At 41.3% G+C, this 27,627-nt stretch overlaps 1 protein-coding gene across 2 annotated transcripts in view; it reads left to right on the top strand.

Moving 5' to 3' along the window:
• DIPK2A (divergent protein kinase domain 2A) overlaps positions 1–27,627 on the top strand; it is a 76,138-nt gene that overhangs the window by 38,228 nt on the left and 10,283 nt on the right. For both annotated transcript variants that reach the window (XM_033958492.1, XM_033958491.1), the window contains exon 2: positions 26,594–26,897. In XM_033958492.1, the coding sequence (XP_033814383.1) occupies positions 26,651–26,897 (247 nt within the window). In that variant the 5' untranslated portion in view covers positions 26,594–26,650. The remainder of the gene's footprint in view (positions 1–26,593; positions 26,898–27,627) is intronic.

Genomic DNA, 27,627 nt, shown 5'->3' on the forward strand with positions numbered 1-27,627 from the left:
TTATGAGCTGAAATACCATGTTTTCCCGAAAATAAGATCTAGTGTGTTTTTTTTTGGGCCCAAAATTAATATGCCTGCCTGTCTCCTCCATTATATGCAAATCTCTTTCATGCATATTCATTAGGGCTATCTCAAAAACCCGACTGACTGGTGGTCCTCCAGGACAAGGTTGGGAACCAATACATAGTGGTTCTCTTCAGAACCTGGTAAATATGCATCATAAATCTACTAACAATTATAATAGGAAGATGGAGAGAGACTCTCCCTTCCTCTGGTGGAACTGTGAACACTGCTTCTGCAGTATCTTGAGACAGTTGTATTTGGTAGAGAATGACAGGAGTAAAATTTTCCCTGTCCCATTCCTGCAAGCTCTACCTTAACTGCACAAGCCACAAACACTTTAAAATCATAAGTGTTTGAGGCTTGTGCTTGCAGGAATGGGTCAGGATAGAACTAGTGAGGACGGGGATATTGAGATCCCATGGGGACGAGGACAAATATGCCCCCATGTCATTCTTTAGTATTTGGAGCAAAAATTGTATTTGAAGTATGACATAAGGGTAGTATACAGTACAACATTTCCGTCTTACTCCTTTATAATTGCAACGCTTTTAACGCAGGTAAAAGCGTCCAGAAGGCTAGTAGGCAATAGCCAGGTGCACTGTTTTAGACTTCCTTTCCTGAACAAAGGAACAACGTAAAGTATCTTATAACAAAATATAATAAATCAAATACATCATAAGCAAAAGCCCATGGCAGCTAGTGTCAGCTTAGTTCTGTTATCTTTTTGAGGATTTGTAGCTCTCTAATATTAAAATCCTCTTGGAGGATATACAATCTAGCATACTTTTTTTTTTTCTATTTTTGTCATCTAGGTTGAAATGCTGCTTTAATGACTAGCAATGAAGATTTATTGTTGAGCCTTAGCATTGTATTGTCCAGTTTATATTTGGTAGCAGGGCTGCAGAAAGGTCTCATTCACATATGACATGCCAGCTTTTAAGGCCAAACTGATTCTTCCCCTCCCCCATTCCCCTAAAAAATCAGATTTTCTGTGAATATGTAGTAAGTATTGCCCAATTGTCTAGCCAGCATTGTGAAAGTTGACAGCACTGGAAAACTTGCCTGAAGAACTATACTATCTGAATTGTATTTTGAGGATTACTTAAAACTATTTGTCCATTGTCTAATGGTCTTTAGACAAAAAGAGTGTTTTGTTATGTTTTTTTAAAGAGGTGAATTTCAAGCTAATAATTAAATACAACTGGATTTATTTTAATGAATGCTCTGACAGTCATTTTTTTGTGTGAGTTTGTAAATGAAAGTCTTTTCAATAACATTGGAGGCATACTCACAGTTATGCTTGGAAAATTGTTTTAGTATGGATAACTAGCATATCTGTATATATATCCCCTACTCAGTCTTTCATATGGTTAGGTTTGCTGTGTTCTTTGACTTCAGGGCAGTTATTGTAGGTCCTATCTTTTTCATGTTATAGCATACCCACTATTTTCACTTTGTGGTACAAAATCACCTCCATACCTCCCTCAGGGCTGCTTCTGGCCAGCAGTTAAAACTGGACAAGCAGTGCTTTATATCTCCTATTTCAGCTGCCGTCTATGTTGTCCTTTCCTGTGATGTTGGCTGTATTGGTGGCCATATACAGTTCTAGCTTCAGTGGCATCTTGGCAGAGCAGGGGCAGCAGTAGATGGTGGGAGGCTCCTATTGGTGGATGGGAAGAATACTTGCTGCATGTTGTAACAGCTTTGACTCCTCCTACTCTGTGAGCTTTTCTGAAGCCTCTGATATTGGGACCCACCTGAGGTTCTTACATTATAACGCAAAGAGAGGAAAGGAATATATGTATATTAAATAGATGTTAATTTGGGGAGTGCACTACCTACTTATAACTTTGCTCTGTGTAATATTAGGCAGACAATGCATTAATTGTAATAATTTTAGTTACAATTTAGGGATCTTTAAACAAGATAAATGTGCCACACGATAAAATATTGTTAGAGAAATTGAATGATTAATTTAAACTGGATTAAAAGTAACTCACTATGATGAAGGCCCTTGCTGGAAGATGAGTTCTTCAATTACAGATTAGCTCTGAGCACATGGCATCTTGGATATAGAGGAAAGATTCTAGCAAGGTGTCCAGCGGAGATCCGAAGAAAAGGAATTTAGGTGAATCTCTACTTTTATGGGCTCTAGGGGCTTGAAGTCATATCCATTCACCAAGTCAGGAACTCAGGAACAATGTCCAATCCTAAGTCAGGGTTTTCATTTTAAATTGAATGGATGATGTCATATGGTTTGCTTTCCAGCTGGGCAGGGCCTTGATTTAATTTTGATAGGGTTGTTGTTTCTTAGGTGCCATCAACTCATGGTCGAGTCCTAGCATCTTGATGAATTGCGGATCTAAAAAGAAATTGGTTTTGTGTTAGTCTGGAAAGGTCCTCCAGCGTCATCCCCATGGTTGTTTTCAACATGTCGAGCCATCTGATTGCAGGTCACCCTCTTCGCCTGGTTCCTTTGATCTTCTCAAACTTGATGTCCTTCTCAAGTGATCTCTCTTCTGATGGTGTGTCCAAAATAAGACAGTCGTAACTTCATCATTTGGGCTTCAAGTGACATAGCCGGTTTGATCTCTTCCAGAATCGATTTGTTAGTTCTTCTGGCAGTCCACAGCATGTCTAAAATCCTTCTACTCTCACGGTGTTCAACTTCTGTGCAGTGCATTGCTCTTGAGGAAGGGGATTTGTGCCTCTGTAACGGAGCTCTGTAGAGCTGAATATCCAGCATGGACTTCATAAGTGAACTAAATCTCCTTTTTGGATACCACTACTAACGGAGATAAGTACTTGAAATTTTTTTATACTAATCTTAATACACTATGAATTATTGTCAAAGATATTTGGTTTTTAGACCCACTTGCTAGTGGGCTTTACTGCACTAGGGGATATACACTTCTTCCATTTTCACGGTTTCAGCATTCGCGGTTTTGATTATTTAGCTTGCTGGCTTCTCCTCCCAAATTACATCAGCTTGCATAGAGAAATTGCTAATTCCCAGCACTTTCTTCACCGTTTTTGCTTTTCCTTCAGGAACAGGCCATGGTATTCACGGTTTCACCATATTCATGATAGTTTTTAATAGAATAACATATGAAAAAGTTATTCACGGTTTTTCTGTATTTGCGGTTCTGTTAATCCTCTATCACAGTGGAGGGAGAAGTATAAATCCTTTTTGATTGAGTTTATTGATTTTTGCGTTTTACCACAGAGTTAAGCCCTACCCCACTGGGATCATTTTCATTGGGACTATATTTACAGCACTTCATTTAACTAGGTCCAGGGATATATTATGCTTAATCTACCCTGTTGGGTTTTCAAGCTTACAATTCGCCTATAAAATTTTTTTCTTGAACTGTATATTACTGAGGACCAAATAAAATGTTAACTTGATGTGCAGAAATGCAGTCTTTCCATCATTGATATTTTTCCAATGTCTCTAATTATGGTCTTTGGACTTCCCTGTGGCATGTGAAAGATTTTCTTTTGTTTTCTTTATTTGTTATTTCTTTCATTTATTTTTGGGTTCCTACACTTAGAATCTATGAACTGGGGGGAAGATTCTCAAAACTTCACGGTAAAATTAGACAGGCTGCTACCAAGGTCGCTATTGTAACAATTTCAAAAACGTGAGTCATTTTCAAAAGACCCTGCATACAAATGAGGTTAGCAGATGTTCATGTAGGCTCGCCAGATTTACGTGAGATAAGTCACTGGTGATAGCAATCGGCACATGTACAGAATATACCCGCATATTAAAAAAACAAAACCAATAGCTAAGAAGAAGAGAAAAAAAACCAACCAAATCTAAGATTGCAGCAAGAGAGATGCCCACTCTCTTCTGCTGCTCTTGCACAACCTCCAGACACCCACCCCGAGCAGTGGGAGAGATGCCCACTCTCTCCTTACCTTATTCAGGAAGTTTGGCTAGAGGGACATCTACCCTGCTCTGTCCGGCAGGCCCACCTCTTTCAAAATGGGTTGCACTGGGGAAGGGCCTAAAGCTCTGATTGGCTCAGGTTGCTTAAGGCCCCTCCAATGGGTGAGGCCTTAGGCCCCTCCCTGGTTCTCTGGCCCAGATACCTAAGGCCCTGCCCATAATCAACCTGGGCCAGTCAGTGGCCCTCCCCTGTATATCCCAGGATTCATCAGTAAGGCCCACCATTTCGTAAAAGGAGGGCCTGCCAGCTGGTGCGGGATAGGTATCCCTCCGGCCGAACTTCCTGAACAAGCACGTCAAACCTTACTTTCCTGTCAGTGCCTGAGGCAATTTGCTAAAAGGTGCAATGAGTAATTAAATAAACTGAACACTACAAAAGCTTTGAAAGTTTTTCTCTGCCCTCAACCTGTGAGCCAACGGAAAAAATACAAACGGCGAGATGAATTTGTTCATTAAGCAGTAAATTATTACTTAACTGAAAATGCTGGAACCACTGGCCAATTAGTCAGTCAATTGTATATTCCGCTCTTGATATGGGCATCGCGTTCCTCAGGCTGCAGATTGACTAAACAATGTCCGTGTAGATGTCTGACAAAGCCCAGTTTCAAGACTGAGAAGCCTCTTCCTCAGAGACTGGCTAACTACAGCTCCAAGTAAAAACCAAAAACGCTGTTGATTCGAAGGCTACAAGAGGGGGAGGAGTCAGATGGATGCACGGGAACTTAAAGCTCCAAAAGGCTGGCTGCAGACAACAAATCAGCTGGGCCAAAAGTGACGTAATTTAGACTAAAAAAATCAAATTGGAATTAAAAAAAATATGAAAAGAATAGTAATCAAAAATTTAATTTTATTTTTTTTGTTGTTTAAATTATGTCACTTTTGGCCCAGCTGATTTGTTGTCTGCAGTCGACCTTTTGGAGCTTTAAGTTCCTGTGCCTCCATTTGACTCCTCCCCCTCTTGTAGCCTTTGGATCAACGGCGTTTCTGGTTTTTGCTTGGAGCTGTAGTTCGTCAATCCCTGAGGAAGGGGTTTCTCAGCTCTTGGTCGGACATCTGCTTCTTGGAGCTTACTACCTCACACTGAGGATCCCGTATTATAAATTATACAATTAAAAATATATTATTTACATTATGGTTATTTTGTGAGTTTCTTCTGCTCTCAAACTGTGTCCCTTTAAGCAACAGTCTTTTTAGCTTTTTTGGAGTATTTAAAGTTTCAGTGATACAATGTCGTATTATGGATTAAGAACTGGTTGAAAGACAGAAAACAAAGTTTAAATGGTTAATATTCTCAATGTAGAAGGGTAAATAGTGGGATTCGCAAAATCATACTCCAAAAGCACCCACACAGCTAGAATTTAAACAAATACAAGAAAAGCTGTGAACTTGACAATGAAAACAAGCAGACAAAAAAAACTTCAGTGTTTTACAGGAGGAAAAGTCTCAGAACCCCGTCAGGGAGGAAACCCTTCTCTAGCTAGAGGACAAATATCTTCATAGGCATGAAAACCTCCTTACCTCCTATCCCATGACTTGCTGATTTTCCTCAGAAGTCTTTCATGAAGTACTTTATGAAATGCCTTTTTGAAAATGCAAATGCACAATATCAACCAGCTCATCTTTATCCATAGGTTCATTCACCTCTTTGAAGAAATGCAGTAGATTGGTAAGGCCAGATTTCCATTAACTAAATCTATATTGGCTTTCTCTCATTAATCCATGCTTATGTATATTTTCTGTTGTTTTGTTCTTTATAATGGTCACTACCATTTTGCCTGGCATCGATGTTGGACTTACCGAGAGAGGTGGTGGAGATGAAAACGGTGATGGAGTTAAAAAAAGCGTGGGATGAACACAGAGGATCTAGAATCTGAATTTAAAATTCAGAGTAGTGCCATCAGGGCCGTTAGTGTGTGTGGTGGTGGGGGGACCTCAGTGAATCCCCAGCCCTTTCATGAACATAGCTATGGGTGGACCCAGACCCACCCAGAAGCAGGCATCACTTCTCCTTCCTTTCCCTCAGCTTGCTGCAGTGCTTTTAGCAAGGAAATAGGATAGTGGCAGGGGAACTCCTGAGCTCTGTCTAGACTGCTGCTGCTGCTGCTCTTTGTAAGTTGCTTTGGCTTGGAGCAGTTTGATCTTGGTGGGAAGCTCCTGGGCTACAGTTTAATTCTTCTCTTTATTTTCCTTGTTGGCTTGATGGTAGCTGTCTCTAGTCGTCTTACTGCTCGCTCCCCTTTCTCTGCATTGTCTGCTTTATTCCTGTAGGAGCTGTGGCTTTACTGTCCCCTGGCAACAGGTTCCTACAAAGCTCGGCAGTGATTAACTGAACTCTCAGCTGTGCTCCTTGCACTAGATTTATGTGGGCAGTCAGTATTGCTACTGCTTTCTACTCTGAAACTGCATTTTTTTTTTTTTTGTCGGATTTCTTATCAGGCAGACGTACACTTGTTTCTCTTCATTAGATGTTGGAAGGACAGCCAGGAAAGGTATTAAGCTACCCCAATAAGATGAAACCTTATTTTATTTTTATTGACTTTAATTTCCTTGTAGAGGCTAGTCTAAATCATTGAAGTAGTGGCTAGAATGGTGGGCTTGGAGCAAGGATCCAAATCCTGCTTTTTCTATTGATGCTTCTTCATCTTCTATCTAGTGCCTTTGGTTCTGAAGGTCTGATTCACTTAAGCATGTAACTGCACTGCCATTATGACCACATGCATTTATTGCTGCCAGACTCATCGTTTTCAGTGGTGCTAAGCCACTGAAAAATGCAGGGTAACCCACAGGAATGGTAGCTTAAGTAAATCAAGCCATATGTAACAGAGAAATACCAACTGTTCCTGAAATGTATGTATGTTCATGTTGAACTCCACTTTAAAAGGGCAAATAATCAAATTTGTGATTTAAAAAATAATAATAATGCTTATGACTGCGGCGGTGAAAGTGAACACCATGGTGAGATCAAAAGAGCTGCCTGAGGCCTTCAGAAAGAAGATTGTCGCAGCTTTTGAGTCTGGTAAGGGATTTAAAAAGATCTCATAAGAATTTGACATTAGCCATGCCACGGTCCAGAAAATAGTGTGGAGGACTTTCCAAACACCTGCCAACATGCTCAGGTCTGGCTGTCCAATCAAGTTGACTCCCAGAGCAGACCGCAAGATGCTAAAAGAAGTCTCCAAAACCCCCAAAATGTTATCATGGGACCTACAGCAAACACTAGGACTTCTGGAATAGTGTTCTATGGACAGATGAGTCTAAAATTGAATTATTTGGACACCAGAAAATAGGACACATTTGGTACACCAAATACAGCATTCCAGGAAAAGAACCTCCATACCAACTATGAAGCATGGAGATAGAAGTGTCATAGTTTGGAGATACTTTGCTGCAGCAGGACCTGGCCAGCTCACCATCATAGAATCCACCATGAATGCTACCGTGTATCAGAGGGTGTTTGAGGAACATGTGAGATCATCTGTAAGAAAATTAAAGCTAAAGTGAAACTGGACCCTGCAATACGACAGTGATCCAAAATATACCAATGAATCCACCAAGGACTGGCTGAAAACTAAGAAATGGAGAGTCCTGGCATGGCCGAGTCAAAGCCTTGATCTTTAACCCATTGAGATGCTGTGGGGTGATTTGAAAAGGGCTATACATGCAAGAAACCCCTCAAACATCTCACAGCTGAAAGAATTCTGCATTGAGGAGTGGGCCAAACTTTCCTCAGACCGATGTCAGAGACTGGTAGATAGCTATAAGAAGCGTGTCACTGCAGTTATTTCAGCCAAAGGGGGTAACACTAACTATTAGGGTGTAGGGTGTCCTAATTTATTCCTCAGTTAGAATGCACAGTTATGTGGATATCTTTTGTTTCATGAATAAATCAAGGAACTTTTTTGTTGTTTACCTGCAATTACATCACTTTCGTTTCCAGAGATAAAAAAAAAAAAGATTTGACATCGATATGTGAACATTTCTGAGGAAAGAACTGAATATTTCTTGGCGTGTCCTAATTTTTCACATGACTGTAGGTAACAAGAGCCTACTGTTTACTAGAAATTATAGGGAAAAAAGGGAAGGGAGGAAAACAGCTTTTCTTACATATCCAGTATGTTAAATATAAGTGATGGAATGGAAGCACAATACAGTTGACTAGCTATCTTAGCCCATTGAAATATTCTTCCTTTCTTGCTAATCTCCATATTAGCCTATTCAAGTTTTAGTATTTAACATAAAACAGAACTGAACACTGTTAATAAAATACATCTTTTCTTTTTCTTTTAAACATACAGAACTGATTAGCTGTCCAATGTTTGTATATTACAGTAATAAGCACACAGGCTCAATTCAATTTTCAGCATAAAATCTGATTTCTATTCTGTCAAATCTCTCTGTCTTTCACTCTTCTCAAAATGTTGAACTTCAGCCATCACTATGGTTCTCTAGCTTCCATCTAATGGGGAGATTATCTTCTGTTTTGATGAGGTTAAACTATCAAAAATCTTTAGAAACACTTCTCATGGTCTTAGTTCTCAGACAACCTATCAAGACTAACTGTAGGACATGTGCTAATAGATTACACAATCACAGTACAGTAATTATTCTGGACTCATAGCTAGGTGAAACAGCACCTTATAATTCACTAAAGTTCTACTTACTACTGCTGTTTTATGGGAATAATGATGCCAAAGTATGAATAAATCATGTTAGAAGAACAATGTCTTTGAAAAATATTGTAAGCAGTACAAAAAATATACTAATAATTATAAATATACTGTATAAACAAACAATTGGTGTATACAATATATGTAAACAATTTCTAACAGTAAATATAACTAAAATAATACCACACAATATATACTGTATATCGTTACATTACTAAGATTATCTGAGAAGAGATTATAAAGCAACAAGTACAGTGTTTCCCCGAAAATAAGACCTACCCCAAAAATAAGCCCCAGCATCATTTTTGGGGTAGGTTTTAATATAAGCCCTACCCCAAAAATAAACCCTAGTCTCGGGATTTGCCAGCAACTCTTCAACCCGCCCTTCCCCCCCCCCAAACCACACAGCTGAACCCATGCTTGACCCTTCATCCTTCCCCGCCGACTGCGAGCAAGCCCTACCTTCAACCGAAGCAGCGTCGGGCTGGCAGCACTCTAAATAGGCTGCTTGGCCTTATCCGTCGGGGATTTCACTCTGCCGCGTTACTGATGACAGTGGTGGCGGGGGGGGGGGGCGCTCAAGGGTTCTACTGCACAAGGGATGGATAGAAGCTGGGCAAGGGTTCTGCTGCATAAGGGATGGGAGGAAGGAAAGGATGGAAGCTAGGCAAAGGTTATGCTGCACGAGGGGAGGGAGGGAAGGATAGAAGCTGGGCAAGGCTGCACGAGGGATAGGCGGGAGTGGAAGGATAGAAGCTGGGCAAACTTCAGCTGCACAGGGGGGAGGGAGGGGAGGATAGATGCTGCACATGTGGGGGAGAGAAAGGAAAGAGGAAGAATTGGAGTGAAGGAGAGGGAGGGAGAGATGATCATGTGCATACCCCGAAAATAAGACCTAGTGCCATTTTTGGTCCCCAAATGAATATAAGACACTGTCTTATTTTGGAGGAAACATGGTATAAATATGGCTTAGGCTAATTACCACAGTCCCAAGTATAACCAACCCTTTTTGCAAGCCAAGGTTAATTCTGTGTAACCCTTTGGAACTGTAAAGAATCACTTATCACCCTTTTTCAGCTGAGGTCAGCAATGGATGTTGTAGAAATGATTTTTCATCAGGCTACAAGCATCAAAGCGAGCCCAGAAGTTCTGGCAGGTCTGATCTAAAATCCCAGCACTGCTACAGCAGAAGGTATTTTGGTCAGATAACAGTCGCAAAGTACTCAACTGCCACTTCAGCATTGAAAAGTTGCAGCCCAGAGACAAAGTTCCCTAGTGTCTAAAAACAAAATAGTCTCTTCCCATCAGCTGATGGGATGCTTATTTTCTCCTCCAAATGCTCTTCTGAGCTCCCCAGGTTCAGACCTGAACTCCTCCAAGCCCAAACTCTACTGAGTCCAGTTTACACAGTTTCTCTCATTCACTGTGCACAGGTGACACACATGGGCTAATTAGAACCTGTCCAAAAGGGGTATTGTCGGACACAGAAAAATAGTGAATAGGCTTGATGAATCCTCTGGTCAGACAGCATGTCTTGCCAAGATAACAGAACGAGATGCAGCTCATAGTATTGCCTGCAAAGCTTGATTCTATACATCTTCACAGAGCAAGAGGGATCCAATGCTTCTGGATAACCTTGGCTGTGAACACACACCGCTTGTAAACAAAGCCATAATGTTTCTGGAGAGAAAAGATGGTTCATTGCCTGAGCTAGGCCTAAAGCCTCCAAAAGGTAAAGCAGGGATAGCCCTACATAACTTAATTCACTTTTCCTCTATCATTTACTATTCTGTTCTGTTTCTTTTTGGAAGGAAGGAACAAACATATTTCTTGAAGTATGCTTTTCTAGTACAAAAAAGAATTAGCCATAACGCACAACAAAAAGCTTGAAATATGCTCTGTAAATTCAAATGAAGAAAAATCATTAGTGGATTTCTGCCACTGTTAACCCTGTGGCTAACAAAACTTGTCTAATTGTGCTCAAATTAGAACATGTAGTATAAGATCATTCCTTTTTAATAATTAATATAAGCCAAACATAACTTTCATAAACTCAAATTTGCATGCTGCCAAATCAGTTTAACTCATTTTTCTTTAGTTTAAGTATTCATAGTACAATGAAAGAGTGCTAGATTCCACAGTGTCTCATAAAACATAAGCCACAACATGCCACTGGGTGTGTTTACAGAAATAATGGAAGGCTTTAAATGTGTTCCTTTGAGTCTGGGACCACACAGTTTGTGTAGTTTATGTGTCATTCAACTTCCAAATGGTAGTGTCTTTTTTTCTTCTCTCATCCTCCATCTTTGCATTCAAATATGTTTATAACTAGATTTAAATTGGCAGTACTTGGTGGATAAAATTTGATCTAAAAACAATACAAAGACTTAAAAATTGGGTTGTAAATATTTTGTAAGAAAATGAACCTTGCTCAAAGATATTGGGAATAGCAATCACAGTTAATTATATTGTATAATGATAAGCTTTTGTAATTCCCCTAAGAAGGTCTATATTTTAGCATACATTATTTTCACACATAATTAGGTTCTAATCAAATCCTGATGAAAGAAAAGGTAATCCCACTGAATAAACTCATAGAAAATAGCAGGAACTTCAACTAAAAGCATTATCCCAGGACAAGCAGGCAGCATATTCTCACATGTGGGTGACGTCATCCATGGAGCCCCGATACGGACAGGCTTAAAAGTGCATCACCACTTTAAGAACTTGAGAGAGTTTGCGAACTGCCTGCACCACTTATGCGCGAATGCCTGCCTGCCCGACGTAGGCTCGCGACTCCTCAGTTCTTAGTTTTCCGTGGAGCTAAGAAGTTATGTCTCTGAACGTTCAGTTTTTTACATTTTACCTTCCCGCTCACACATTTTTCTTTTAAATATTGCTTTTTCATTAGTTTTTTTTTTTTTTTAATCTTTTTTCTTTTCTCTTTTTCTCACGGATTTTTGCCATCGAGGGACTTCGTTTTTTCTCTCAGCCATTGAGTTTGACTTGGCTGACATGGTCTTTCCGTCCATGTCCAGGCTGTTATTGGGTTTCAAAAGTGCTGCAGGTGTCAAAGGCCAAGTTCTATCACCGACCCACACAGTTGGTACTTGCAGTGCCTTGGGCCTGAACACCGGGTAGAATCTTGCGCTCGGTGTTCCCTGCGGAAACGTTCCATCAAGAGCCACAAACTTCAGGGACAAGCATGGACACCGAGAAGACATTTTCAACCTTAGACATCTAAGACTTTGACATCAACACTGGTGTTGGGAGATCTAGCTCTGTCTGATAAGCCAGCTAAGAAGCCACCAGCTTCCCAATCGGCATCGCAGGTCATTCTTGCATCGAGTCCCTTGATGCTGACCAAACAGTGACAACCACCATTACAGCTTGCCTCAGCATCAAGGTGTGCATCCTCATCGAGGTCACCCTGTCCGAGGCAAGCTGCGGCACCGATGCGGAGTTGGGTGATGCTTTCAAATTGCTTACCCCAGTATCGACTCCCTCGGTACCAGCCCAGCCTCAGCATAAGTCTGTTAGATCTAGCGGTACCATAATTGGTTCTCCCGAACGGCATCGACACTCCATGCCTAGACATCGCAGATCCAGTTCTCCGTCGAGGCATCAATCCAGTTCAAGACATTGTCATTCCTCCTCCTCCTCTTGACACTCAGACCAGTAAGCATCATTCCTCCTCGCATGCTTCCAAAAGAAAACATTGCTCTCCCTCATGTTCTTCGAAGAGAAAAAGAGCTTCGAGTACTACCTCATCATCGGATTGGCACCGGACTCCACATAAGCCATGATCTTCTCGATGCATTCCTTCACCAAAGCCCTTTTATGACTGTGACTTAGACCAGTGATTCCCAACCCTGTCCTGGAGGAACACCAGGCCAATCGGGTTTTCAGGCTAGCCCTAATGAATATGCATGAGAGAGATTTGCATATGATGGAAGTGATAGGCATGCAAATTTGCTTCATGCATATTCATTAGGGCTAGCCTGAAAACCCAATTGGCCTGGTGTTCCTCCAGGACAGGGTTGGGAACCACTGACTTAGACAAATCCTCAGTCTAAGTCTACAATGGAGGCTTATGACACTCCCTTGGAAAAGTCTCCACAGAAGGCTCCACCAAGGGCTAAATCTTCTACTGAAAGACTTTTTCACTAAATTTATTAGGCAATTGAGAAAAAAGCTAACAGTCAAGCTAGAAGCTGATGCTGCCTACAGTAATGAATATTTGAAGGCCTTAGATTATGATGAGCCTCCTAAAGAACTTCTCAGATTACCGTTACATGACATTCTCAGAGACTCTTCACAAGAATTGGGAATGCCCCTCACCGTTACAGTGGCTCCTAGAAAGTTGGACTCTGTATAAGAATTGCTTCAGCACCAGTCATTAGTGGTAGAGTTGACTTTGAAAAAAATCTACTCTATCAAAAGTATATGCCTCAGTGCCCACCAGGATGTGAAGGGCTTCCATGTTGGCGAACAGAGTACTAAATTACAATTCCTATATTTCCTGCTATATCAAGCATCTAGGTCGAAAATTGTCTCCTTTTGATAAATACATTCCTTCTCAATATCTACAAGAAGGTATATGGCAAGATCTGCTTATGATGCATTTGAATTATCTTCCAGAGCCTCAGCTATGTCAGTGGCCATGAGATATCTCGCATGGCTAAAAGTCTTAGATATAAACATCAATTTTCAGGCCAGATTAGCTAACATTCCCTATTTAGGAGATTAGCTTTTTGCTGACTTGAAAACACTACCCAAAAAGCTAACTGACCATGCGAAACATTGGGATGCTTTGGTTAAATCTAAGCCTTCAAATTCTAAATCTTTTAAGCTTTCTTCATATCAAAGGCGTTTTTCTTCAAAACCAGCTGCTCTTCCTAGACCGCAGCAAAAAAAGCAACAGCGCCCTAAGAAAGCTCAATCAACAGCTCCTTCAAAGCCTGCTCAGTCATTTTGATGAGCTTCTAGAAAGATGTTCCTCTTTCTCAGCATCTTCCCCAACCAATCTGAGGTCAGCTACAATTGTATTATCACCGTTGTAAATTAAGAACTACAGACCTCTGGGTTCTAAAAGTCATTCGTGAGGGATACTCTCTTCACTTCATCACTATGCCTCCAGATCATCAACTTTCAACCCCCACCAGTAGATGTCCCTTCAAGCGATAGAATCTCTTCTTCTCAATGCATTAGAAGAGTTTCCACCTCTCCAGAAGAATCGGGGATTTTACTCCTGGTATTTCCTTATTCCAAAGAAGACGGGAGGTCCAATCTTAGACTTCAGGGGCCTGAACAAGTTTCTAGTGAAGGAAAAGTTTTGTATGTTGTCCCTGGCAACTTTATATCCTCTTTTAGATTGCAACGACTGGCTAAGCTCTCTAGATCTGAAAGAAGCTTATATTCATATTTCAGTGCATCTGTCCTCCAGGAAATGCCTCAGATTTCAGGTGGCACAGCACTATTACCAACATAGAGTCCTAATTTTAGGCCTTGCATCCTCTCCCAGAGTATTCACCAAGTGCCTGGTTGTAGTGACAGCACCATTGCGGGCTTCGTCTCCAGGTGTTTCCCTATCTGGACAATGGGCTGATCAAAGATCCAATCTCGCAAGGGGTGATGGCAGTGACTCGGTTGACAATTCTCTTCCTTCAGCAGTTGGGGTTCAAAATCAGTTTTCCCAAATCCCAACTTCAACTCTTTCAGAATCTACAATTTATCGGAGCTCTTCTAAACACCATTCATTTCAGAGCGTTTCTCCCTCAGCAGACAAGACAATTTGATTCAGCTTTGCGATCAGACTTATCTTCCATCAATCTTGGCCAGACAAATGATGGTGCTCCTGGGTCACATGGCTTCTACGGTGCATGTTACTCCATTTGTAAGATTTCATTTCGGGACCCTTCAATGGACTCTCACATATCAGTGGTCTCAAACTCTCGACCCACTGTCTCAACACATTACAGTCACATCTTCACTTCAACAATCTCTGCAGTGGTGGATGAACTCTTCCAATCTTTCTAGAGGGTTTTTGTTTCACTCACCTCTACATCAGAAGGTTCTGACCATGGATTTGTCTATCTATGCTTGGGTTGGGGCGGGGGTGCTCATCTAGACGGTCTTCACTCTCTTTTCACTGGTCTACCCAAGACCAGCTTTGCCATATCAATCTCTTAGAACTCAGAGCGATCTATAATGCTCTCAAAGCTTTTCAGCACATTGGGACCAACCACGTCCTCCTAATCCGCATGAACTATCAGGTTGCAATGTATTACATAAACATGCAAGGAGGCACAGGTTCTCTCCTTTGTCAGAAAGCCTAAAAGATTTGGAACAGAGCGATAGCTCACAATTTATTTTTGAAAGCAGTATACATTCAAGGGGAACAGAATTCTCTCACAGACACTCAGCAGTTTCTTCAGCCACACGAGTGGATGCTCAACTCTGCAGTTCTATATCGCATATTCTCTCTTTGGGGGGGACTCCTCAGATATACCTATTTGCATCCCCCCACAATCACAAGCTGCCCCAATTTTGCTCTAGGCAGTACTCTCCCCAATGACTGGAACCGGATGCATTTCTTCTGGATTGGAGACATAAGTTAAATGCATTTCCTCCAATCCCTCTCATCCTCAAGACACTTGTCAAGCTCAAACAAGAATTGGCCACCATGATTCTTATAGCTCCTCGGTGGCCCAAGCAGCCCTGGTTCTCCCTTCTACTTCAACTCAGTATCGAGGAACCAATCCCTCTTCAAGTTTTTCCATCTCTTCTCACGCAGAATCACGGATTTCTTCTGCATACTAATCTTCAGTCGCTACACTTGACAGCTTGGTACCTCTCGGGCTGACATTGGGTGGGGTGTATCTTTCTCATCCTGTCAGACAAAGCATCAAGAAAACCATCTACGCAGCAGTGTTACCAGCAGAAATAGACACGATTTTCCACTTGGTGTACTCTTCATCATCATCCACCTGTATATCTGCAGTATTGGATTATCTTCTACATTTATCCAATTCAGGCCTCAAGACCACTTCTATTTGAGTTCATCTCAGTGCTATCAATGCTTTTCACAGCCCAGTTGATGGTAAACCTCTAACTGCTCATCCTCTTGTGTCCAGATTCATGAAAGGATTTTGTAGTTTGGGATCTCAATGATGTTCTCTCTAGACTTATGAAGCCTCCTATGAATTCAGCTTTATGAATGCTGTATTTGGTGTCTTCAGCTCTTCTAAAATACCTTACTTGGAAAGTGGTTTTTCTCATCTCTTATCTCTGCTCGAAGAGTAAGTGAACTTCAAACACTGATGATAGATCCGCCGTTCACAGTGTTTCATCATGAGATAGTTGTGCTTCGCACTAGAGAATGACACGGTGACAAAATTCATCACCGTTCCCGTCCCCGCGGATAACCGCGGGAAATAAACCCATGTCATTTTCTAGTGTCTATTTCATCCTCGGTCCTTTTACACCATCATTATTCAAAGCAAAGCTTGCGGGTCAGTGGTTGTGGCCATTCATACTCTGATTCTTCCCTCTTTCCTTAAAGAATGACATGAAGATGGTTTCCCGCTGTTATCCGCGGGGACGGGAACGGTGATGAATTTTGTCACCGTGTCATTCTCTACTTCGCACCCGTCTGAAATTCCTTCCAAAAGTAGTCACAGAATTTTATCTCAGTAAGTCTATTGTAGTTCCAGTGTTCTTTCCTAAGCCTCATTCTCACCCTGGAGAAATTGCTCTTCATATTCTCAACTGCAAAAGAGCCTTGGCTTACTACTTTCAGAGAACTCAGCCACATAGAGCATCTCCTGAGCTTTTCATCTCCTTTGATCCTAACAAGTTGGGCTGTGCTGTATCCAAGAGAACTATATCTATATGTTAGCGACTTGTATTGCTTTCTGTTATGCTCATGCTGGGCTGCAACTGGGGAGTCACATCGCAGCTCATGAAGTCCGAGCTATGGCAGCTTCAGTTGCTTTCCTCCGCTCAACTCCTATTGATGAAATCTGTAAAGCTGCTACTTGGTCCTCAGTTTATACATTCACATCTCACTACTGTCTAGAGCGGGGGTCGGCAACCTGCGGCTCCAGAGCCGCATGCGGCTCTTTTCCACCTTTGCTGCGGCTCCGGTAGTGTGTCACGCAGGCATGCAGCTTAAGTCCGGCGTCGCGGCGGGAAATAGCCATGCTGAGCAGTGAGCTCAGCACATACACAGATGAAAGCCTTGCTTGCTGATTGGTCCGGCGGCCCCGCCCCGCCGGACCAATCAGCAAGCAAGGCTTTCATCTGTGTAGTGCTGAGCTCACTGCTCAGCATGGCTATTTCCCCCGCGACGCTGGACTTGTAAGGTGCCTGAAAAAGAAGTCATCCTGGCCGGGGTCGGTGTCATGCTCCGGAGATCTACAGCCTTCCTATCTCCCTCTCCCTTCTACCTGCTTCCGGCCACATCCCCTGCTCCGCGGCTCTCTTCGGCAACTCAGCACAAGCTTCTGACGTCGGGGCCTACCCTCTGCGAGTCCCGCTTGTTTCAACTTCCTTTTTCCACAAAGGCGGGACTCGTAGAGGGAAGGCCTCAATGTCGGTAGCTTGTCTTGATCACCGCTGCTGACAAGTTGCTGAAGAGAGCCGCGGAGCAGGGGGGTGTTGCCAGGTGCAGGTAGAAGGGAGAGGGCCAGATGCAGGACTCGTGGGTGAGGGAGCAGAAGAGAGAGAGAAAGAGAGAGGGGAGGGAAACAAAAGGAAATCTTTCATACTGGGCTGGGCCGGAGTGGAGGGAGGGTGGAAAGATTCTAGCTACAGGGTGCAGTAACAAAGGAAAAGGGGGGAAAGCTGAAAATGGAGATAGTGACACAAAGAAGAGAAAGGGTAAGCAGGACCTACTGAATAAGGATAGAGATACAGAGGGGACATGAAGAGGAGGTGAAATAGAGACATAGAAGTAATGCTGAAAAAGTGTGTGGGGGGAGATAAAGACATTGAAAGGGCAAATGGTGAACATGGCGTAAAGATAAGGACAGAGACAAATGAAGATTCTGAAAAAGTGGTGAGATAGGGATATAGGTGAGATGGACACAAAGAAGGGTGATGCTGGAAAATAGGTGGAATGGTAATTCTGACAGACACAGAAGGGAAATGCTGGATCAAGGAGAGATGGGGCTCAGGCTGGATGGAATGAGGAGAAATGCCTTGTTGGCCCGGAACTTCCTCTCCTACGTCAGAATTGACGTCAGGGAGCGGAATGCTGGTCAGCGCAACACTTCTGCAGGGAAAGCTTGGGACGGCGGTGGCTTGGGGGCTGTTCCCCGATTGCGGTGGCAGCAAACCGAGTGGCTTGGGGGACGGCACGGAGACAGAAAGAAGGGGGAACAGGGAGACAGAAAGAAAAAGTTGGGGGAGAGAATGAGGTCTGGAGGAGAGGAAACATACAGGAGGCTGAAAGAAAGGAAGAAAGATTGGATGCACAGTCAGAAGAAGAAAGTGCAACCAGAGACTCATGAAATCACCAAATAGCAAAGGTAGGAAAAATGATTTTATTTTCAATTTAGTGATCCTGTATATAGCATTAAGATAAGAAACAATATATGCAGTGTTAGATTTGTTTTATAATGGTTTTGCGGCTCCAAGTTTTTTTTTCTTTTTGAAAACGGGTCCAAGTGGCTCTTTATGTCTTAAAGGTTGCAGACCCCTGGTCTAGAGTCTTATTTCAGATGGAATGCTCAATTCGGCCAAGCAGTATTACAAAATTATTTTCTTAATGGCCAAAACTCCCTCCACCCCATTCTAGTAAGCTAGGTAGTCCCACATGTGAGAATATGCTGCCTGCTTGTCCCGGGATAAAGTTTCAAGTTTCAAGTTTAATGTTCATTTGATGAATCGCTTATAACAATATCTAAGCGATGTACAATTTAAAAACCATCAGAATGTGGTAATACAATTAGAGTAACAAAAAATTTTAAACAAAAGACAAATAACATTGGACAGACATGAGAGGTTGGGGAGGAAGGGGAAAGTTACAATTTTTATATTTAGAATTTAACATCAATGGGAAAATACATTGGGTAGTAACAGGTTTTAATAAAAAGAGAAGAATATAGAAACCTGGTAGAAACCGGGTTTTAATAAGAGGAGAAGAATATAGAAACCTGAAATATTACTTTTCATGCATCAAATGCATCAAATGCATCTTGAAATAAAGCACAGTTACTTACCTTAACAGGTGTTATCCAGGGATAGCAGGCAAATATTCTCCCAACTCGCCTACCTCCCCTGGTTGGCTTCTTAGCTTGCTTACGGAACTGAGGAGCCATAGCCTATGTTGGGCGGGAAGGCAGTTGCGCATGTGCGGCGCAGGCAGTTTGCAAACTTTCTCAAGTTCTTAAAGTGGCAATGCACTTTTAAATCTGTCAGTACTGGGGCTCTGTGGATGATGTCACCTACATGCGAGAATATCTGCCTGCTGTCCCTGGATAATACCTGTTACGGTAAGTAACTGTACTTTTCCTGTAATCTAGACCCTGCTACTCCATTTTTTAAAAATGTGGTACAGTAGAATCTCAGTTATCTGGCACACATAGGGAAGGATATCTGATAACTGTTTTTTGGTTAGTTGCGAGAGTGTTAGAGACCTTGTCTAACACTCAATTTCCCCCCCTTCCTCCCTGAAGCACCAGCGTGACAACAGTCCTGATGTGGCAGAAGCAGGTGATGGTCCTGAGCCACAAACCCCCTTGCTTGCTCGCTCCCCCCTCCCCGAAGTGCAGCAGTCAGTAGGAGGCAGCCTCAAAACAGGCTGACGTGACCAGCCCTGGCAGGACCTTTCCTCCGACGCATCTGAGGGAAAGCCCTGCTGGGGCTTGCTGCAAGCAGCCTGTTTTGAGGCTACCTCCTGCTGACCACTGCGCTTTGGGTAGGAGAGAAAGGATCACTAGAAAGAGTTTGCTGGATAGCAGTCTGAGAATTCTGCTGAGCAATGACCAACAGAGCAATACAAATTGCTCTTGTCATTGACCACTTTGCTTAGAAACAAATAATCCCTAATCCCTGATCTTAAGTACCTTAGACTACTGCAATATTATATACTTTGAATCTCTCAAGAAAACCATCAAACGACAGAGTCATCCAAAATGCTGCAGTCCATCTTATTTATGGCCTCAAGAAATCAGACCATGTAAGCCCATAATACAAAAAACTACACTGGCTGCCTGTGGAAGCAAGGGTCATTTTTAAGTTTGCTTGCCTTTGCTTAAAAACCATGACAGGTTCATCCCCAACCTATCTGTCTCACCAATTTGAATTCTCAGGCACAACTAATATACGAGGTACCTACTTGTTTGCTTTTCCATCCCTAAAGGGCTGCACCTACAAGAGATACCTCGATAGAACACTATCATTCCAAGCAGGCAAATGGAACAAATGTTTAATGAACTTCATCTCAAACGCACTTTCATACCAAACGTTTAGGAAGTCAATAAAAACTTATCTCTGACAAATTTCTCTGACCCCACTTCAACCTGATATACTTCAACCTGATGTACTTCCAAAACACTTCCAGGTAAACCTGACTAAACTTAACATGCCAACATAATTTCGAAAGTTCTCTAATGTCGCTGTCTGTATACAGTCTCTTCCCTTGTAAACCGCTAGAACTGTTTGTGGTATGGTGGTATATAAAAATAGTTGTTATTATTATTAGTTTGAAGCAAGGGAGACACTAATGGTCCACTTTTTTGGTGCTTGTATCTAAAAGGGTACAGCAGTGCATAATCAAGGGCTGCATAATCAATAAGATGTAAGGAAAGATTGTGTTGTAGCAAGGCCCTACTGTCTTTGAAGAGGAGGTTGGTGGTGGCAGAAATGAACTGTAGGGGAAGGGGGCTTTGTGCATTCACAGTTGAAGAAAAACATTTTGTCATGTATTCTCTTCCCTGCCTCTTTTTTTTTTTTTTTTTTTTTTTTTTAAGAGAAAGTGAGATGGATTACAAGGCAAGAGAATTTTGTCCCATGAAAGTCCTGCAGGAATTGTTGAATCCATGACTTGAAAACCAGAATTTACATATTAGTGTTTGGATGTGGTGATATACTGAAACATTTTGTAACAGTTGTAAAGCCTTGCTTACAATGACATGATCTGAATCTTAATTATGCTGTCAGAATTATATGAATATAAAATTGCTGAAAGTGACACTTGTTCCTTTTTTTCCCTTCTGTACTGGAGACTTGGGTAATGAAATGTAGATGTGACTTTTGTATGCCATTTGGAAGGAAGCCAAAGATGAGGAGATGTTTGTACATGTGCAGATGTTGGCAGAATTCCCTTAACTCTTGTAATAAAAAGGTCTTTGATAACCACAAAGACTTTTTTGAATCTGTTAGTATATATTAAACAATACATTATAACTTTATATTCTTTAATTAAGATTTTTAACACTTCGGTTGATCAGTTCTAACCATTGAGACAGAACACTTAACAGCTTCATTAGAAACATCTTGTGTGCAGTAAACATTTTTCACAAGCCTTTAATTTTCAAGAAATTTGTTCTTATGGGCAAGAAAGAATTGTTCTAGTAAAATTGTCCCATACTGAACCGTGAAATTCACACTGTTCTATTTCTAAATAGGAGATTAACAGACCATATACTTATTCTAGAAATCCCAAATTTTCTGAAGTACAGTAATGCATTAAAATTTTCCGTATCTATGACTGTGATGAGATAAGTAAGTAGGTTTGCTAAATCCAGTATCCAAAGTGGATTATGGTAACCTTTTTAGGTTCATGCAGATGAGCAATGTTGACATCTGTACTAGTTAGGCATGTTCCTTTGGGAAAACTAGTTTACAAAAGTAGTGGTATTTTAAACTCCGGCAGATGTGTAAGATGCAAGAACTTATCACCTGTTCATCAAATTTGCTGTTCTTGCATAATAGACTAGTTATTTGAGCTTTCTCTAAATAGCTGTTCACCTTTTTAAAAAAAAATAAAAATCAATCACATTAATTAGTCCAAACAGACCAAATTATTCATCCGCTGAACCATTTCCACTGAAGTTGCTGTGGTGGTGGTGAGGTTGATTTTGGAAGTCTAATAAATACCCAAGCAAAAAGGCTTTTTCCTTCTAAATCAGAGAGCAGACACTGATAGGACTGGCCAGAAATCTTGAACAGAGCAGATTTTACCCTTCATGGGTTGGCTGGCCATATAACAGCCCCACAGTTCATGACTCCAGAGGAGGCTGTAGATATTAGTTTGGTGTGTATATACAGTAGCAGTAAGTTCTTTTCAGAGAAACAATGTACAGGCCTTTAGAAACTTAGTCTAGACAAGACATGCAATAATAAAATAGACATTGGATAAGATAGCAAGGCCATAAGCGAAAACATTTTTATATAAAATGTACTTAAGTGAGGCTACCTAGTACTCCATTGGATAAGAACGTAAGAATAGCTTTACTTGGTCAGACCAATGATCCATCAAGCCCAGTAGTCCATTTTAGTCACTAGTACCTGGCAAAAAACTCAGAGTAGCAACTTTCCATGCTACCGATCCAGGGCACGCAGAGGCTTTCCCCCATGTCTTAATAACAGACCATGGACTTTTCCTCCAGGAATTTGTCCAAACCTTTCTTAAAACCAGCTACACTATCTACTTTACCGCAACCTCTGGCAATGCGTTCCAGAGCTTAACTATGGTATTTAGGGTCTGGAAATGTTTTGTGGCAAGCACCAATTCTGTAAGTTGGCTGTTAACTAGCTTCTTTTTTTTTTTTTTTTTTAACGTAAAGTGGAACATGACTTTGCAACATCCATGAGCTCCAGCTGTATCTGAGAAATGAAAGCATGTGAAGTACAAAAGACTCTTTTGCGTCTCACTCGTTTTCTTTAAAAATGAATATGCACACCCTAATGTAGCATTCAGTTTGGGAACTTAACACCTGAATCTTGCTGTATATGACAAAAACAGCTTTAGAGGTAGGATTTTCTGCTGGATATTTGCATGTGTTAGCTAGTGTATGCATATATAGCATGGTTCAGGGAATTCTTTATTTCATTTTCTATCCCGTTTTCCCTGAAGAGTTCAGAATGGGTTACAGGTTAACGGGTTACAATTTGTCATAGTTATAGTACAAGATTTTTTCGATACAAGTTTTATCCTAACGCGACATACCGAGGATCTAGTACCAATATATTTCTTTGTAATCCATCTGTCGTGGTAGGGGAGTTAACGTGAAGAGGTATGTTTTTATTACAATTGATTCCTGTGGCTCTGCATGAAGTGGGAGTAGGAGCATTGTTTGGCAGTTTGCAGTTGAAGAGCACGACTAGGCCTCCAAACAGCAAAGCCCTCTGAGCTCTCAAGCCAAATGCCAGAGAACATTCAGCACCCAGGGGGTAGGAGTGCTTAAGTAGGAAGAGATCTCTTTTTCCCAGACTTTCTGCTGCAGCAGGCTAGGATCCCCCCCAAACAGCCTATTGGTGGCATTCAACTCTCTACTGCATCAGCCAGCAAGAGGCATCTTGATCTCTGTCATACTTTGAAAATGTCCCCAGGATGGCCACAGTTTTCACTGACATGGAAATCTAAGCACCTCAGTGACCACAATCGGTTCTGAAACTCACCTCACCATTGAAGTAACAATGCATGCCCTTGGTGCAGAGGCACAGTAGGAGCTGGCTTCTGCACTGAATGTCCTCATCTGCAGGAATCCCCTCCCTGAAGTGGGGATGAAGAACTACCCAGATTCTTCCCTGCTTATTACTTCCACCATGGTGGGCCCTCAACAGCCTCCATGAGCAATGTTTGATTTATCTTTATCCCTTTATTTTAAAAAAAAAAAAAAAAAAAAACCTTACATAGTTCAGGCAAACTCCCAAGCTGGCTGTAGCACATCTTTGTTTCAGAGACTACTGGGGGGAAGGAAAATTAGGGATTCTACCCTACTAGAAGGGCTCTATGGGAGCATGAAAAGCCAGAACCCATTAAATCAGGCTCAGGGCTTGGGAAGAGCATGATCTCCTCCCTCATTCTGTCAGAGGAAGGTCCATGGACTAAACCTTGGGAGCCAAATTGGCTTACTGCAATTTTCTTACCCCTGCTGATGGTGGCCCAGGGGAACCATGCCAACCAGTTGTCCAGTCTCTACTAGAGAAAGGACATGGCCATCCCTGGGATATTTTCCTGGCACAAACTCAACCACAGGACCTTCATGCCAAATCTTGTTAACACTAGTCCATTCTGCACCATCTGCTGGAGGCAGAGAAATACTGGTGAGTTCCAGGGCTGCACCAATCCTTATACTACTGATGAGATCACTGACTGGTTGGGGGACAAAAGCCACTTGTCTGAATCGGTGTAGCAGGATGGTAAGGAAAGCTATTTTACAAAAAGTTACATATTAAGCAAGCCTTACAAATTTGGGTATCCTGACTTGGACATTCTTTTTCCAACTTAGCCTATGCAAGTGTAGATGTAATTCTATGGCAACAACAGTAATTGAGAAGCAAAGCTAGCGCTGGGCAGATTTCTGAGCAGATTTGTCCTGCTGAGATTTATCCTGATGGCTGGACAGATTCAACTTCAGAAGTTGGGGAACAAGGCCAGTGTTGGGCAAACTTCTATGATCTGTGCCCTAAAAATGGTAAGGATCGGGATCAAGTATGCATATGTAGTATCACATCATACTTTATGCTGTGAGTTTTTCTTGTTGGGCAGACTGGATAGACCATACAAGACTTTATCTGCTGTCATCTGCCATGTTACCATGTATTCCTATTTGTCATAGAAAATCTACTATCACAAAAAGCAGGAGCAAAGTTTATGGATAAATTGTGCTCATAGCAAATTTTAAAGAGGTTGTATGAATGCATGTTTTCTTTAAATTGATGCCAAATCCAGGTAAAAAGTACTTGTGGACTTTGTCTCAAAAAAGTGGGTGGTTTGAAAATTCCACAATGTAGAACACCCTCACTCTTAGGGTTAGATCATCAACCTGTAAAACTTCTTCTTTAGAATTTAAATAAATAATCCACAATAGATGAAATGTTTACTTGTTCTTTATTGTTGTATACTTTACTTGCCCCAACAATGGTATGCAACAATAAAGAACAAGTAAACATTTCATCTATTGTGGATTATTTATTTAAATTCTAAAGAAGAAGTTTTACAGGTCGATGATCTAACCCTAAGAGTGAGGGTGTTCTACATTGTGGAATTTTCCAAGCAACCTCACTTTCTGTCTTCTACAGTTTGCTGTCTTAGTGATTACTGGTTTGAAAATTTCCCATACTGCTAAAATGTTGTTCAGAAGAGGTCTAGGACAATTCACTGTGACTGTTTAAGAGCCGCCAGTTCAGTGCAGTCCTTTCATCACAGGATGTTCCTTCATGCCCGTTTCAGTGCTGGCTTTTCAGCCCCCTTGGTGTCATCACAACTTATAGTTCAACAAGAGTCCACGTTGCGTATCAGCCCTGTTGGTTCCATCAAGTTCCATCTCTTACACTTTACACTACTTTTAAATAGTTCACAGCTACCTAATCACTACTTTAACAGTTTTGAGGTTCCGTCACACCTTACAGTTCAACAAGAGTTTATTTAGGTATTTTATATACTGCCTATCAAAGTTATCTAAGCAGTTTACAGTCAGATACTCAAGCATTTTCCCTATCTGTCCCAGTGGGCTCACAATCTATCTAATGTACCTTGGGCAATGGAGGACTGAGTGACTTCCCAGGGTCACAGGGAGCCGTGTGGGATATGAACCCACAACCTCAGGGTGCTGAGATTGTTGCTCTCCATTGTTCCATTGTGTTTCAGCCCTTACACTTATACAGTATTGAATTGCTTATATAAAGTGTTTAGAATTTAAAAGAAAGCAAACAGTGAAAAAAGTGGAAACTCACTGGACATCAACTGGCCCTCACCCCTTCTGATATCAAAAGAACATAAGAATTGCCATACTGGGACAGATTGAAGGTCTGTCAAACCCAGGATCCTGTTTCCAATAGTGTCCAACCCAGGTCCCAAGTACCTAGCTAGATCCCAAGTAATAAAACATCAAGACGTCAACTTCCTGCATCATGCCCACAATTGGTGTACAGTCTGTGATTTTGAAGTGTAATCTTTCAATGCACAATCAATGCACGGGCCATGATTTCGCTCGATAGAACTGACTGGGATGCACAGACCAACACGATGGAACTGACAGGGCTGAAAAGCTGGCGCTGAAACGAACAAGAAGGAATGTCTTTCAGTGAAAAGGCTGTGCTGAACTGGCGACTCTTAATCAGTGGTTGAACTAGTGGCTCTTAAAGAGCTGTGATGAATCATCCCATTCCTTTCAGAAGCCCGTATTCTTATTAGTTATGTAAATCTTCATAAACTGGTCATCTTAAAGAGAACATATAAATCATCTTTTTTTTTTTTTTTTTTAAATCTAATAATTGCCATTGCAGAATATACACTGATCAATAAAATATCAGTCCATGTATGTTTTCAGCTTCCTTACCTGATGAGTATGCCCTGCGTTTTTACTGGTAGCAACCATTTGTATGCCAACATGTGCCCTACGCTTTCATTGTCAAATGTGTTGCCCCTGTTGGGGTATTTTCATTTGTATCATGCTAGTTCTTTAGCTACAATGCCTAAAGGCTGCACAGTATGCTTGTATCCATGTCTATTCAAATTTAATGTGTGTCTTATATCCAGTTCTGATTATACTTTTTGTAATGGTTTAATATTTGATAAAATGGTTTTAATTGTGCTTATGATATAAAATTAAAATCTATTTTATATTAATTTTCTTTCTTGAGATACTGTAGGTTTTCATTTTTTTTCAAATGTTGGATGTGTACTTTTAAATAAAAATCAACATATAACCACATATATGTTCATCTGCAGAGCTTCCCATCAGATGAGGGCTGGCCTTTTGCAAAGTACCTGGGAGCATGTGGAAGAATGGTGGCTGTAAATTATGTTGGAGAAGAGCTATGGAGTTATTTCAGTGCACCATGGGAAAAAAGGATGGACCTGGCTTGGCAGCTAATGGAAATAGCAGAACAACTTACTAATAATGACTTTGAATTTGCACTCTACCTCCTGGATGTCAGCTTTGATAACTTTGCAGTTGGTCCTCGGGATGGGAAAGTTATCATTGTGGATGCTGAAAATGTACTGGTGGCAGATAAAAGGCTAATCAAACAAAGTAAGTTTTATTTTTTTATTTTTTTTTGTAGTTTTTTTTTTTGGGGGGGGGGTTGGGGGGGTTGTCTTTGCTGCATATATGTATATCAGGAGTTCTTAACCCATTTTGGATCACAAACCCCTTTGAGGATGTGATAAGATATGGTGTGCCTCACAGATGTACATAAACATAAACCTGTTGCAGATAAAAGCCCAGACAAATCTGCCCCTTCTCTAACATGATCTTCTGTTACCAAGGTAATCGGCATAAAATGTGGGGATATTACAAGGCTTGTTGAGCTGGTGATTGCTAAAAGGGCCCAAGCTGACTTCTCTTCTTTCTGCTTCTGCTGCATTGCAGCTAACAATCATATATATACCAGCTTAGATTATTATTTTTTTTTTAGTACTGTAAATACATGTCTCTTGGCCCACCTAATATCGATTATCCTCAAGTATTAATTAGTTGTTAGTGTGGAAAGGGGAAAATATAATAAACAATTTAAGAGACTAAGGGCTCCTTTTACAAAGGTGTGCTAGCGGGTTTATTGCACGTACAGGATTAGTGCGCGCTAGCCAAAAATCTACCACTTGCTCAAAAGGAGGCGGTAGCGGCTAGCGCATGTGGCAATTTAGCGTGTGCTATTCTGCACGTTAAGCCCCCTAGCGCATCTTCGTAAAAGGAGCCCTAAATGTTTAGCTTAAAATTCACTTTAACCTAACGACATGCTGATGATAGAAAAAATACAGTC

Source organism: Geotrypetes seraphini, chromosome 9 (genome assembly GCF_902459505.1).
Source record: "Geotrypetes seraphini chromosome 9, aGeoSer1.1, whole genome shotgun sequence".
In the NCBI taxonomy this organism is placed as follows: Eukaryota; Metazoa; Chordata; class Amphibia; order Gymnophiona; family Dermophiidae; genus Geotrypetes; species Geotrypetes seraphini.